The following is a 16,152-nucleotide window of genomic DNA, read 5'->3' on the forward strand; positions in this document are numbered from 1 at the left end:
GATAAACATAGAGAAACTGAAATAAACACAAAAAGTTGCAGGAAAAACTCGGCAGGTCAGGCAGCATCTATGGAAAGAGAAAGTGCCAATGTTTCAGATCAAAAACCCTTCATCTTCGATGTGAAACATTAACTGTTTCGGTTTCCACAGATGCTGCCTGACCTGCTGAGCATTTCAAGCACTTTCTGTTTTTATTTCAGATTTCCAGCATCTGCAATGCTTTTATTTAGTTTAATTTAATGTAGAAACTGCATGCAATAGTGCTACCTAAGGGCATAGATTTAAATGTAATTGGCAAAAAGCACAAATTACAAGAGAAGGGTTAAAAACATTTCAGCAGTGGAATGTTGTCTTCTTGAGGAGGCACTTTCGAGAAAGTTGCAATGCACAGATTCACAAATTCCCTATGGTGTAGCAAGACTGGCATCTCAAACCTACTTTTTTTTTGGCTGTAATGTACTTTGGGACTTTTTAATTTGCATTAAATTATTTTGTAAATTAAATTAATTATTAAATTAAATTATTTACATTAAATTTTTGGAAGGTGGGTGTGCCCTTTAGTCCTAGACTCTGTGCCTTCTAGTTCTGGATTCTGTGCCCTCTAGTTCTGGATTCTGCGCCCTCTAGTTCTGGATTCCCCTGCCCTATGGAAAAAAATTCTGATTATATATCCTATCCATTCAGAATCAAAATCAGAAACAGGTTTATTATCACTGACATAGGTCGTGAAATTTGTTGTTTCGCAGCAGCAATACAGTGCAAGACATAAAAATTACTCTAATATTTATTATTTATTAATACTTATTTACAATATTTTATTATCTATTCCCTTCATAATTTTATAAAACTATATTTGATCACCCTGCAGCCTCCAATGTCCCAGTGAGAATAATCCCAACCTATCCAATCTCTCTTTATAACTACAGCTCCCTATACCAGGCAACGCCCTGGTGAATCTCTTCTGCACTCTCTCCATTACTACCACATCCTGCCTGTAGTGCGGTGACCAGAACTGATACAACCGTCCAAGTCACTGGTGAGACCGCACTTGGGAGTATCGTGTGCAGTTCTGGTCACGTGCGTACAGGAAGGAGGTCATTAAACTGGAAAGGGCACAGGAAGGATTCACGAAGGTATTGCCGGGACCGGAGGGCTTGAGTTATGAGGAGAGACTGGATAGGCTGGGGCTTTTTTCCCTGGAGCGTAGGAGGATGAGGAGGGACCTGATAGAGGTTTATAACATCATGAGAAGCATAGATAAGTTTAACGATGACAGTACTCTTTTTCCCAGGGTGAGGGCGTTTAAAACTAGAGTGGACAGATTTAAGATGAGAGGGGAAAGGTTTAAAGGGGGCCTGGGGGGCATTTTTTTCACACAGATGGTAGTCCGTGTGTAAAACGAACTGCCAGAGGAAGTGGTAGAAGCAGGTACAATTATAACGTCTGTAAGACATTTAGACAAGGATATGGATGGGGAAGGTTCAGAGGGACGGGCAATTGGGAGTGGCTTGGATGGAGCATCTTGGTCAGCATGGACCAGTTGGGCTGAAGGGCCTGTTTCCATGTTGTATTTCTATGACGCTATGACTCCTGTCAGTCTCTTTCCCTGTCGCCTTGTAAATCAGTCTCCCTCTTGTGCCCAGCTGATTCCCTTTTGAATATTCCTTCCTCTTTGCCAGCTCCTACCTTGACATTGCTTGTAAATTTATTTTGATTGAATAAAACCACATCTTTTCAGGCAGGAGTCTGGGGCTTTTTTTGGTGGCTAATTAACTATCAAAAGAAAAACTACCATTGGCAGTCTGAGTAACTCACAAAATCAACTCAGGTTGGGAAAGGATGGCCTTATTAAACCTATCATGAGGTATTAGGTACAGTGAATTTCAAACTGCATCCAGCTAATTTGTAGGCCTTTTAATATAATAAACTTGTATTAAGGATACTGCCAACAAACCTGATGAACCACAGCACAAGTCAGCATTAGTGGCCAGCACTCATTCGTGAGTTGATTGGCTGGAAAAGAGCATTGAATCTGACAGAAATGGCTTAGTAATAAAGATTCTCATTCCAAACATCAAAACTGAGATTGGAGAATGCTGAGTGAATCAATGTAGTGGGGTGGGGATTAAAAATTTATAATCGATCCTCAAGTTAAAACATCCAAAGATAAAAAAAAAACACCATGGTACCTTACCATAAGAAGGCAGCCATTTTGAAGATGAACTCATTTAGATGCAGATGTGTGTGTAGTGTCAATTCTTATTATGCCCTCTCCTAAGGGATAATCATCTTAGATGTCTGATTTTCAGCTATCTGATTAATAATCTAGTACACTTAGTAAACAAGAAATCTATTTCCCCCTGAGACAGCAGCGCAGGGCACATCCACACAGAAAAACGAATGCCAATGACACATTTTATACACAGTAATTAATCAAAAATGCAATAAAAGCTATCCTGCAATGTCTTGCAAACATTTCTAATCATCTTGGGCTCTTTCCTCTGCAGTGATAACCCGGTGAAAAAGCTTGATTTGGACAATTAGTTTGAACAGTGTAAAAAAAAACAATTATTTCATTTAGTCAACGTCAATTTTTTTTTGTGGATTATAATCACTGATACTATTGCAGAAGAAATGACAGCTGAATCTAACTCGACTTAGACTGAGGTATCTTTTGTACGAAACAAAATTTTAAAGGCTAACCTTGAGCCACAGTTTCAATTTTGGGATTTCAACGAGACGAACAAACTTCTACAGATGTACTGTTGAAAGTATCCTGACTGGTTGCATCATGGTGTGGTAGGGCAATTCAAATGCACAGGAACGTAAGAAGCTGTAGAGAGTCGTGGACTCTGCCCAATACTTTACGGGCACATCCCTCCCCACCATCGGTAGTATCTACAGGAGGCTCTGCCTCATCCATCATCAAAGATCCCCACCATCTGGGCCATGCCATCTTTACACAGCTACCATTGGGCAGGAGATACAGAAGCCTGAAGCCCCACACCACCGGGTTCAGGAACAGCTACTTCCCTTCAACCATTCGGTTCTTGAACCAACCGACAAAACCCTAATCACTACAGTTTAGCAACATGATGACCACTCTGATCACTTTGCACTAAAATGGACTTTACTTTTTTGTTCTATTTGTGTCCTTTCTTATAAAAATTGTGCATAATTTATGTTTTTCTTGTGAATGCTGCTTATCTGATGCTATTAGCCTGTGATGCTGCTGCAAGTAAGTTTTTCATTGCACCTGTGCATACATGTACTTGTGCATCTGACAATAAACTCGACTTTAATTTTGATGATTTGGGGATGCAATGTGCCACCCTATTGCCTCCAAACTTCAAACTCAGAGATGTGGGTCATACCTACAGACCTTCTGAACTCCAGAGCTATACAGCTGTCAGAATTGGCTGCAGAGTTGAGAGAACAGGAAATATATCATTGAATGAAGGAAAAAACTTGTGAAAAGTTGTTCTAAGGTTAAGTATTTTGACTATTGTGTAGTTTTATTATTCATCTGTTATATTTAGAGAGTGGATGAATTTCACGTCAGTCTGTCTCCAGTGCTACAGGATATCCTGACTCCTGCCCACCAGCTCTCTCTTTGTTCAGATGCTACAGTCTTGGCGTTGGCGCTATTAACCCCCAAGGCAGGCTACTCCGGTCGTTGCTGACAGCTTTATGACAAGGTCAGTCTAAACATGCACAGATGCGATAACATGCCTCCATTACAGACTGTCCCTGGGTAATGAACGGGTTCCACCTTTACAGTTGATTTCATCCGTAAATCGGAAAATTCACAAAAATCGCCCAATGCGGTAACCATCCCTCCACGGTATTGTAATGAATGGACTCAAAGACACACAAGACGGATAAGAAAACTACCAAAAGTGGAGAGAGGGAGGAAACTAGTTTCCTCAGTAGGCTTAACCTAAGAGGAGTGTTTGATGTCTCTGGGCCTGTACTTGGAGTTCAGAAGGATGAGGGGGAATCTTATTGAAACCCACCGGATACTGAAAGGCCTGGATAGAGTGGACGTGGAGAGGATGTTTCCATCAGTAGGAGAGTCTAGGATCCGAGGGCGCAGCCTCAGGATAAAGGGGTGTCCCTTTAGGGCATGTATTTAAGGTGAGAGGGGGGTAGGTTCAGAACAGACTTGAGGGGTACGTTTCTTATTCAGAGAGTGGTGGATGCCTGGAATGCGTTGCCTGATAGGGTGGTGGAGGCACATTCATTGGGGGCTTTTAAGAGCGGCTTGGATGGGCACACGAATGAGAGGAAAATAGAAGGATATGGGCATTCTGTAGGTAGGAGGGATTAGCTACATCAGCACAACATTGTGGGCCGAAGGGCCTGTTCTCTGCTGTACTGTTCTATGTCCTAACTGAGATGAGGAGGAATTTCTTCAGACAGAGGATGGTGAATCTGTGGAATTTGTTGCCACAGAGGGCTGTGGAGGCCAAGTCATTGGGTGTATTTAAGGCAGAGATTGATAGGTTCTTAATTGGTAAGGAGATTAAGAGGAGAGGGTGGGAGACTGGGGTTGAGAAAAACATGTTGCTATTGTACCTGCCCTGACCACCTTCTCTGGCAACTCATTCTACCATCCTCTGCATGAAGAAGTTGCCCCTCAGGACCATTTTAAATCTGTCCCCCTCTGAGAATGAGGTTGAAAAGTCTGCCACGATTGAATGGCAGAGCAGATTCAATGGGCCGAATGGCCTAATTCTGCTCCTGTATCTCACGGTCTTATCTTATCGTTCTGCTGTTCGTAAGAACAAATACATGTATGTATGTCGGACTTTAGAATTTAATAATATTCTGGGAGCTCACTTGTGCGCCTGGGTGGCAATAAGTCGTGTGCTCGTAACGAGCTGATGGCCTGTGAATCATTCCAAAGGCACCAGACCTTTGATTCCCTGTCGCCTGATTAACCTAGCAGACATGGACAGGATGGGTCTTATTCTGAGCTATAAATTTCTATGATTCAGGGACGTAGTCTACCCTAAAAAAAGAATTGTGTAGGTGTTGTTGTGGAGTCTGTGTTTATTTCAAACACATTATTGGACACATCTTCTCCATATCTCACTGAGGCACACAGAATGCCTACCAGAACTTCTGCTTCATTATAAATATTTCCTGTTTTAGTAGCTTCATCTCAGACACCACCCCCACTAGTCAACCTTTTACTGTTTAACATTTTGCCTCCCACCTACACTTGTGGCACCAGGACCCTTGTACTGGTTTCTCTGTCAATCATCTTCTCTTTTCGCTTTGAAATGTTCTCAGCCACTTGGTATCATTAGCCTCGCGTGCCCTGACTTATTAACTCTCTTTGTGTGAAATGAAAATCCTTTTAACAGAGGAGGGGATGTAATGCAGGTGTTTAAAGAGACATAAGGAATACACGCAGCAAAGTATCATTGAGTCACCGAGTCATCAGCACAACTGGGATAGATCCTACTGCCCAGTCCCACCAAACTGTAAAGCAACAGACAAGATGCTAGAGGAACTCAACGGGTCAGGCAGCATCTGAGTCTCGACCCGAAATGTTGACTGTCCATTTCCCTCCAAAAATGCTGCCTGACCTGCTGAGTTCCTCCAGCATTTTATTTGTTGCTCCAGATTCCAATATATTGTGTGTAGTTCCAGTCGTCCCATTAAAGGAAGGACATTGAGACTTTGGAAAGGGTGCCGAAGAGGATGCAATAGCATCGAACAATCTGCTGGAGGAACTCAGCAGGTCGAGCAGCATCTGTGAGGGGAAAGGAATTGTTGATGTTTCAGGTCAAAACCCTGCATCAGGGCTGAATGCTGCCTGGATTAGAGGGTATGAGCTACAAGGAGAGGTTGGTCAAACTTGGGTTGTTTTCTCTGGAGCATCAGAGGCTGAGGGGAGACCTGATACAGGTTTATAAAACTATGAGAGAGAATTATAGATAGGGTGGACAGTCAGAATCTTTTTCCCAGGGTAGAAATGTCAAATACTAGAGGGCATGCACTTAACGTGAGAGAGGGATAGTTTGAAGGAGATGTGCGAGGCAAATTTATTACACAGAGAGTGGTGGGTGACTGGAACGGGCTGCCAGGGCCGGTGGTGGAAGCAGATTTGACGGTGGTATTTAAGAGGCTGTTAGATAGACACATGAACATGCAGGGAATGGAGGGATATGGATTAGAAGAGAGTTAGTTTAATTCAATATCATTTTCGGCACAGACATCGTGGGCCAAAGGGCCTATTCCTGTGCTGTACTGTTCAATGTTCTATCTGTAGTCTCTTGTGCTCCCACCAGATTTTTGATGGTTTAGGCACCAGCAGTAGCTAACTCAGTGACACTCCTATCCCGCAGTGAGAAAGCACAATATCGTGGTGGTGTAGCTATTGGCCAAGTAACCCAGGATCTGGACAGACAATCCAGAGATAAGGTCAACTCCCAACACCTCACTTCAGCTAAAAGTCAAAAATGTGGAATACTGAAACATCAATATTTCCTCTCTCCCCACAGATGCTGCTCGACCTGCTGAGCACCTCCAGCAGATTATTTGTTGCATTTAAAACAGTCTGGTAATAATGACCTAAACTACTGAATTGTTATAAAAAGTCCACCTGGTTCTACCAGGGAAGGAAATAGAACATAGAACATTACAGCACAGTACAGGCCCTTCGACCCACAATGTTGTGCCGACATTTTATCCTACTCTAAGATCTATCTAACCCTTCCCTCCCACATAGCCCTCCATTTCTCTTTCATACACGTGCCTATCTAAGAGTCGCTTAAATGTCCCTAATGTCTCCGGCCCCACAACCTCTGCCGGCAGTGCGTTCCACGCACCCACCACTCTCTGTGTAAAAAACTTACCCCTGACATCCCCCTTATATCTTCCTCCAGTGACCTTAAAATTATGTCCCCTCGGGTTAGCCATTGTCGCCCTGGGAAAAAGTCTCTGACTGTCCACTTGATCTTATCATCTTGTACACCTCTATCAAGTTACCTCTCATCCTCCTTCTCTCCAAAGACAGAAGCCCTAGCTCGCTCAACCTATCCTCATAAGACATGCTCTCCAATCCAGGCAGCATCCTGGTAAATCTCCTCTGCACCCTCTCTAAAGCTTCCACATCCTTCCTATAATGAGGTGACCAGAAATGTTCTGTCCTTACCTGTGCAACTGGTGTATGGTTCCTGACCCACCAAGTGTTCCTGACTTTAAATGTCAAGGAACGGGAAATAAATGCTGGCACTATCTATGTAGCTCGCACTCCAGAAGGTAACGGAAAGAGTGAGGTGTCACAGTGGCATAGCTGGTAGAGCTGCCGGCTCACAGCACCAGCCTGCTGTCTGTGCGGGGTTTGCACGTTCTCCCTGTGACTGGGTGGGTTTCCCCTGGGTGCTCTGGTTTCCTACCACATCCCAAAGATGTGCAGGTCAGCTCCTTGGCTACTGTGAATTAGTCCTTGCGTTGGTTCATGGCAATAAAGAATTAAAGGGAAGTTGATGGACATTGGTGAGAATGATTCGTAGGGTCACAAGGATGTGACTGATGGGAGTGTTCTGCTGAGGGCTGGCATGGACATGATGGGCCAAATGGCCTCCTTTGCTGGGCAGAAAGTAAATTAAGAGAAGTCAAAGTAGATGTGGCAAGGAGAAGACCATAAGACCATGATATAGGAGCAAAAATAGGCCATTCGGCCATTGAGTCTGTTCCGCCATTCAATCATAGCTGATTTTTTTTTTCCAACCCCATTTACTGAATATGGACTAGTCACGTTTAGGTTTTTTTTTGAAGAAAACTAGCTGGGTCTTTGTGGATCAGCGGAAGGCTGGTTTGTGGGCACACTGGATGCAATAACTCCTTTATAGCCTGGAAGGGATATGTGTTAGTCTATTATACATTTTCCAAGGATACATTTTTGACATTCAATCTTTGGAGAAGGTGGGTGAAGGGAGCGGGGGGCAGATTTAAAAGGGACCCGAGGAGCAACTTCTTCACGCAGAGGATGGTGGGTATCTGGAATGAGCTGCCAGAGGAAGTGGTTGAGGCAGTTACATTAACGACAGTTAAGAGACATTTGGATAAGCACATGGATAGGAAAGACACGATGATGCTGGGGGAACTCAGCAGGCCAGGCAGCATCTGTGGAGAAAAGCAGGCGATCAATGTTTCAGGTCAGGACCTTTCTTCAGGACTGAAGATAGGAAAAAGGGAAGCCCAATATATAGGAGGGAAAAAGCAGAGCAGTGATAGGTGGACAAAAGAGGGGAGGCGGGGTGGGCACAGGGAGGTGACGGGTAGATGCAGGTAAGAGGTAGTGATAGGCAGGTGCGGGGGAGGAGGGGAGACCAGATCATCATCGTGTTTTTCATCTAGACTCCAGCATCTGTAGTCCTTTGTTTCCCTGGATAGGAAAGGTTCAGAGCAATACGGGCCTAGCTCAGACCAAGTGGGACTAGCTCAGACAGACATCTTGGTCAGCAATATATGGAGTGGACAGTCAGAGACTTTTTCCCAGGACGACAATGGCTAACACGAGGGGACATCATTTTAAGGTGATTGGAGGAAGGTAGAAGAGGGATGTCAGGGGTAAGTTTTTACACAGAGAGAGGTGGGTGCGTGGAACGCACTGCCGGCAGAGGTTGTGGGGGCAAATACATTAGGGACATTTAAGAGACTCTCAGATAGACACATGAATGATAGAAAAATAGGGGGCTATATGGCAGGGAAGGGTTAGATCGATCTTAGAGCAGGATAAAATGTCGTCACAAACCTGTGGGCTGAAGGGCCTGTACTCTGCTGTAGTGTTCTATGTTCTATGTTCTAGAACAGACGAGTTAAGCTGAAGGGCCTGTTTCATTGCTGTATGACTCTATGACACTCTTTCTCTCTCTCTTTCTCTCTGGGCCAAAGGGCCTACTTCAGTGCTATATTAATCTATGACTCTCTAACTCTTCAACTGAAGCCTTTGACAACCTAAGAGATTCTTTTTCAATCGCTACGGTTTTGAAAGGAATTTCTTTAAAAATATAAGGAATACGTAACTTTGAAAGGGAGATCCTTAAAGGACACTGACCTTGAGCTGGATCAGGAGGTCCAAATTCCAGGGTGTACCTCAGTATGAAGTAGTTATTCCACACGTACAACAGGTTGTCCCGTGGATTGTAATCCACAGCAGCCACATGCTGGTAGGGATTGGGAAAGGGAATGTCTATGTACTCCTCTCTGTTGAGATTGGTGTTGTAGGCATAGTCAATGGAGTTCTTGCCTGTCTCGCTCTCATTGTCCTCGTACACTGAGCGCACCACATACAGCACGCCGCAAATCATGAAGGCATTGGAGGCTGATCTCTTGTCGTACGATGTGTCCCAGGTGCCCTCGAAGCGCAGCGTGTAAGGGTTCAGCTGGCTCACCACCATCATCCCGTTATTCTGCTCAGTGGCGTAGATAACCCACAGGCCATTCTCGTCCACCGCCAGGTCGATGTCCGACTTGCCTCCCCACCTGTAGGGGGAGGTGTCGTGGTAGTTGGCGTTGGCAATGATAGCCTCGCCGCTCTTGATCCGAGTCCTCAGGTCGTACTTGACGATGTTCCTCGTCCGCTCCTTGTTGAAGAAGACCGCTCCGTCATACACCACGAACCCAGTGCCGTCGACGCGGTGAGGCAGCTTGTAGGTGGTAGTGTGGCGGCCGGAGGTGAAGTCGTCCAGCGAGGCATACTCCATCAATGTGTCCGTACGGTACGGAGTCCACGGCATGTAGTAGATCTTGTCCCCAGCCTGCAGTGGGTCTTTACACCATGCACCAGATTGCTGTTCAGCCTCTGTTACATACGCCGACTCCACGATCCCTTTCAAGGTCCCAGGACATACAAAAACTGCAATGACAAAACGGGCAGCAAGGAAGAGAAGAAGTTAACCTCTCACGTTAAAACTCTCAAGTTGTTCATGTTGCAACGCAAGTGAAACTCTCAGATATCATTGTGCCGTGACGTTGTATCGCCGAGTTCGGTTGAGAATTCTGGCAGGCAAGAGTGGGAGGAAGGGTGAAGTGAATGTGCTGGCGGCAGGGGGGAGTGGGGAGGTGGGTGGTGGGGAGAAGGGGGGGTGGGATGCACAGGGAAGAGATTACCGCTGCATTTTACAACAGATAAGCAGAGGCAGAAGGCGTCGGGAAGCAAGAATGAAGAAGCAGGTCCAGGAAGCGCTGATGAGCCAAAACATGCTGAGGAGAAGGGTTCCAGAAGCAAGGCAGGTGACACCCACTGACACAAGGAAGCACCTGCTGGGACCTGGTACTAGATCTCCACTGGGACACCGGCAACAGCCCCCATCACCTCGATACCTGACTGGATCAGGCGCCATACACATAATACAGCTGTACCAAACAGAGATCCCCTCAAGAGATATTGGTTGGGGGTGGGTGGGTGGGGGAGATGGGTGGTGGAGGGAAGACGGGGACTTAAAAGGGTCAAACAGCCAAATGTCACAATAACAAGGATCCAGAGGCGGGACTGTGCCATGTTATTTACCTTTTTGTTCCACTTCTATTTTAAGCATTGGGAGAGAGAATGAGAAAAGAGTGCAAGAGAAAAAGAACAGAGATTAACATGATTTATGCATAATTGTCAGGTCTGCCACACTTCAACATGCCGACTCATTAACACGCACCAAGACAGGAAGGCGTTAAGTTAAAACTGCGTGCTTTCGTTTCAAAAGCTGGACACCAGTCACACGATGGAGACACAAGAGATGCTGGAATCTGGAGCAACAAACAACCTGCTGGGGGATCTCAGTGGGTCGAACATCATCTGTTAGGGGAAGGGGGGTGGTGGAAGGAATAGTCGACGTTTTGGGTCAAGACCCTGCATCAGGACAATTCCTTTCTACCCCACAGATGCTGCTCGGCCTGCTGAGTTCCTCCGGCCGATTGCTTGCTGCATTAGTCACACAATACCTGCTTTCTGACAGGAGAGAGCAGGTACGGAAGGAATTAATCACTCAGCTTTCGTTGATGTCACTGGGTTTGGATTAGTACATTGGCAGTATCACACACAAGACCCCTCGAGGTGGTGTCGCTCTCAGTGTGAGAATCTACCATCAGAAAAACACCACAATCATCCACATTAGAATCATACAGCATGGAAACAGGCCCTTTGGCCCAACTGGTCCATGCCCACCAAGGTACCCCATTCAAGCTAGTCTCATTTGCCAGTGTTTGGCCCATAATCTCCTAAACCTTTCCTATCCATGGACCTGTCCAACTGTCTTTCAAAGGTTGTTACTGTACCTGCCTCACCACTTCCCCTGGCAGCTCGTTCCACATGGACACCACCCTTTGTGTAAAAAAAGTTGCCCCTCAAGTTCCTATAAAATCTTTTCCCTTTCACCTTTAACGTAAGCCCTCTAGGTCTTGATTCTCCAACCCTGGGAAAAAAGACTGAGTGCATTCACCCTACCTATGCCCCTCATGATTTTATACACCTCTACAAGATCACCTCTCAGTCTCCTGCACGCCAAGGAATAAAGTCCTAATTAAGATAAGATAAGGTATCTTTATTAGTCACATGTACATCGAAACACACAGTGAAATGCATCTTTTGCGTAGAGTGTTCTGGGGGCAGCCCGCAAGTGTCGCCACGCTTCTGGCACCAACATAGCATGCCCACAACTTCTTAACCCGTACGTCGTTGGAATGTGGGAGGAAACCGGATCACCCGGAGGAAACCCACGCAGACACGGGGAGAACGTACAAACTCCTTACAGACAGCGGCGGGAATTGAACCCGGGTCGCTGGCGCTGTAATAGCGTTACGCTAACCGCTACACCACCGTGTTAAGTGAGGGGAACTGTCATGCCTGCTTCCCCCGATGGCCACGTCACAGGTAGACAATGGAGGCAATGTACATTTTTTGTCATCCATTCAACGTCCAACACATTACAAGCAGCACCTCAAATACAAATTAAACAGAACGAGTTTGATGCTTCCCATTCAATCAATCGACTGAGCTTTGGATGCATTCTTCAGGTTTTCACTCATCATTCCGAAATGCTTGCAGCTAAGAGCATTAGCATAGTATTCTGTTACTTAAGCCATCAGAGTCAAAACAGAGACCAAAAAAAGAGTAAAGTTAATGCAAGGTCACAGTATTGATAACATAGGCCTTTCTTTCTGTGCACTGCCACGACAAGTCTAATGATTCTGCCGACCAGTCTGGCTGCACTTGCCATCCAAATGATAGAACTGTGATCAAAGCACTTCTCTTTACGTCTCTCTCTGTGTATGAACACAGAGCCAAGCTCAATGGGGTCAGGAGCTCCTACCAAACAAATCCATTGCCTTCGATTGACGAAACTGACAGGCATTTCGAGAGGATGCCTCAGCCGGCAAGTTTAGAGCGCAATAAAAAAAATGGTCTTTGATCGTCTGCATCCGTGAATCTTGACGGAAGATGCGATGACGAAAGAGGGCAGCACTGTGGCACAGCTGGTAGGTGGGTGTCAGAGACCTGCGATAAATCCTGACCTCGGGTGCTGTCAGTCTACACTTCCTGCTGCCTCAGGAAAGCAGCCAAAGATCCCTCCCACCCCAGTGTTTCTCTCTTCTCCCCTCTCCCATCAAGCTGAAGATACAAAAGCTTGAGAACACGTACCAATAGGGTCCAGGACACCTCCTGCCCTGCTGTTATCAAACTCCGGAATGGACCCCTCATAAGCTGAAAGATAAACTCTTGATCTCCCAATCTATTTTGTTGTGGCCCTTGCACCTTATTGTCTGCCTGCACTGCACTTCCTCTGTAACAGTAACACTATATTCCGCATTCTGTTTTTCTTTTTTACCTCCTTGATGTACTTATGTACGGAATGATCTATCTGGATGGCAAGGAGACAAAAGTTTTTCACTGCATTTCGGTACATGTGACAATGATAAACCGCGTGGAGTCTGTGTTTCGGGTTGGGACCTTGCATCTGGACTGAAGAGTCTCGACCCGAAACGTCGACTGTCCACTTCCCTCCACAGCTGCTGCCTGACCCACTGAGTTCCTCCAGCGTTTTTTGCGTCGCGGAAGGAAGCTTATGTTGCCTGCTCGTAGAGCAACATCGTGCATTTCTCTCCTCCCCTCTTTTTTGGTACCAGTGCTGATTATCCTCTCTCAAACGCCTTTCCAAGTCTCTTCTGCAGGTCCAGGTTTGCTCTGCTTCCACCACCCCTACAGGCAGTGAGCTCCGGATCATCACTGCTCTCTGCGTAGAACAGTTTTCCTTGTATCTCGCTCTTCCTTCTTTGGCCACAGTGCTAAATCTGTTCCTAATCCCTCAGCCATCCCCTCTCCCTCGATTTACCCTATCTCCGCCAGTCATGCCCAAAATTCGCCCTGCAGCACACCACTGCCAAACTCTGTCTGATAACGTCCCTTTGAAGCAGCTTGGCACTTTGCATTTACAGCATGTAAGTACATGGTTGAATATTCATGGCTGGATTCAAATGATATAAACAGTTTGGAGAAATAAAGTAAAATCTATGTAAAACAGAACAATTTACCAAGCTTCTTAGAATTGTCATCTTTTCTGAACGTTTACACAAATTCTTTGGAGTGAATTCCTGTATCCAATGGCACCCAAATGATTAACTGCCTCAGTGAACCAAGAGATGTGTTCATATACTCCTCAGCTTTGTGACTGAATATGTCAGTGAATTACCCATCCTCAACACAAGAGACTAAGATTACTTTGCTTTGTTCCCATCTGTGGCACTTCAAGGCAAGAGTGGGGGGGGGGGGGGGGGGCGGGAAGAAACAGATAACCGGGTTGATTACATACACCCTATTCATCACTATCAATGTACAGTCATAGGGGGAGAGAGAGAGAGGGACAGTCATGGAGTCATACAGCTATACAGCAATGGAAACAGGCCCTTCGGCCCAACTTGTCTATGCTGACCAAGTTCTCTACCTGAGCTAGTCCCACTTACCTGCATTTGGCCCATATCCCTCTGAACCTTTCCTATCCATGTACCCGTCCAAATGTAATTGGACCTCAATGCACTCTGTACTAACTCAATGTAACTGCACTGTGTAATGAATTGACCTGTACGATTGGTATGCAAGACAAGTTTTTCACTGTACCTCGGTACAAGTGACAATAATAAACCAATACCAACCAATACCTGCCTCAACCACTTCCTCTGGCAGCTCGTTTCATATAAACACCACCCTCTGTGTGAAAAAGTTGCCCCTCAGGTCCCCTTTAAATCTTTCCCTGCTCACCTTCGATAAGATTTCTTTATTTGTCACTTGTACATCGAAACACACAGTGAAATGCATCTTTTGTGCAGAGTGTTCTGGGGGCAGCCCACAAGTGTCGCCACGCTTCTGGCGCCAACACATCATGCCCACAACTTCCTAACCTTTTGAAATGTAGGAGAAAACCAGAGCACCTGGAGGAAACCCACGCAGACACAGGGAGAACGTACGAACTTCTTACAGACAGCGGTTGGAATTGAACCCAGGTCGCTAGCACTGTAATAGCATTACGCTAACCGCTACACTACCGTGCCTACCCCTTAAACCTATACTCTCTGGTTTTAGACTCCCCTACCCTGGGAAAAAGGCTGTGACCATCCACTTTATCTACAACCCTCATGATGTTAAGCTCTGTAAGGTCACCCCTCAGTCTCCAACACTCCAGGAGAAAAAGTCCCAGCCTACCCAGCCTTTCCTTATATCTCAAGTCCTGCAATGCACTCTAACTGTTGCTGATTTATGTGTGACTCAAGGCAGAGAGAGGGAGAGACAGAGAGAGAGAGAGAGAGAAAGAGACAGAGAGACAGACAGAGAGACAGAGAGAGAGAGAGAAGACTGAGAGAGACAGAGAGAGAGAGACAGAGAGAGGCAGAAAGAGGGAGAGGGAGAGAGAGAAAGTGAGAGAAAGAGAGAGAGAGAAACAGAGAGACAGACAGATAGAGCAAGAGAGAGAGACAGATGGAAAGAGGGAGAGAGAGACCAAGAGAGAGAGAGACAGAGAGACCGAGAGAGAGATACCTAAACTGAGTAGATGAGAACACAATGTAACATAAAGAAAGAGATTGGTGACAGATGGAAAGAGACAGAAAAGATTTACAAGGATGTTGCCAGGACTCGAGGGACTGGATTATCGGGAGAGGTTGGACAGGTTAGGACTTTATTCATTGGAGCGCTGGAGACTGAGGGGTGACCTTACAGAGGTGCATAAAATCATGAGAGGCAGAGAGACAGTTGGGGAATGAAGAACTAGAGGGCATAGGTTTAAGGTGAAAGGGGAAAGATTTAATAGGAACCTGAGGGACCAAACATGCGCAAAAGGGGCAGGCTTAGATGGGTGTCTTGGTCAGCATGGACAAGTTGGGCCAAAGGACCTGCTGTGTGACTCCATGAGTCCATAAGTATGTTCTATTAAAAATCCAGCTGTAACTAAATCTACATCATTAAAGGTGACACTGAAGAAGGTGGAGAGAAGGGTCTTACCAGAAATGTGAGAGTGTACGCATCAGCTAAGGACAGGACCCTCTTCTCTTTAGTAAAGGTGGGAGGGGGGGGGGGTTTGATGGGGGAGGGGGGGGGAAATTGGTGGAACGTAGAGGAGGGGTGACCACTGTATTCTGCATTCTGTTATTGTTTTCCCTTGTATTACCTCGAAGTACTGATGTGGTGAAATGATCTGTATGGACGGCATGCAAAGTTTTTCACTGTACCTCGGTACATTTGACAATAATAATCACCAAATAGAGGTTCTTAAAATTATGAATGATTTTTTTTTGATGGATATGAAGAGAGTAAAGTGGGAAAAAGCATCAGTATTGGTATTGATTTATTACTGTCACATGTACTAAAATACTCTAAAAAAGTGTTTGCGTGCCATCCAGACAGATCATTCCATGCATAAGTACGTTGAGGTAGTACAAAAGGAAAACACAACGCAGAAGATAGTGTTGCAGTTACAGAGAAAGTGCAGTGCAGGCAGACAGATAATAGAGGGCACCAATATAAGATGGTCACCCAGAAATCCGGAAGGGTATCTGGATGAATGTCCTTCCGCAAAGTGGGGTGAAAATGTGGCAACCGCTCGCATTGCATGAAGTTGAGGCAAGTAGGACAGGGGAGGGTGGACAAGCACA

At 45.6% G+C, this 16,152-nt stretch overlaps 1 protein-coding gene across 6 annotated transcripts in view; it reads right to left on the minus strand.

Annotated features, from left to right (window-relative positions):
* Nucleotides 1–16,152, minus strand: part of adgrl2a (adhesion G protein-coupled receptor L2a) — a 775,507-nt gene that overhangs the window by 107,935 nt on the left and 651,420 nt on the right. For all 6 annotated transcript variants that reach the window (XM_052010661.1, XM_052010657.1, XM_052010658.1 and 3 more), the window contains one exon: nucleotides 9,077–9,877. In XM_052010661.1, the coding sequence (XP_051866621.1) occupies nucleotides 9,077–9,877 (801 nt within the window). The remainder of the gene's footprint in view (nucleotides 1–9,076; nucleotides 9,878–16,152) is intronic.

This window comes from Pristis pectinata, chromosome 3, assembly GCF_009764475.1.
Source record: "Pristis pectinata isolate sPriPec2 chromosome 3, sPriPec2.1.pri, whole genome shotgun sequence".
NCBI classification, from domain to species: domain Eukaryota; kingdom Metazoa; phylum Chordata; class Chondrichthyes; order Rhinopristiformes; family Pristidae; genus Pristis; species Pristis pectinata.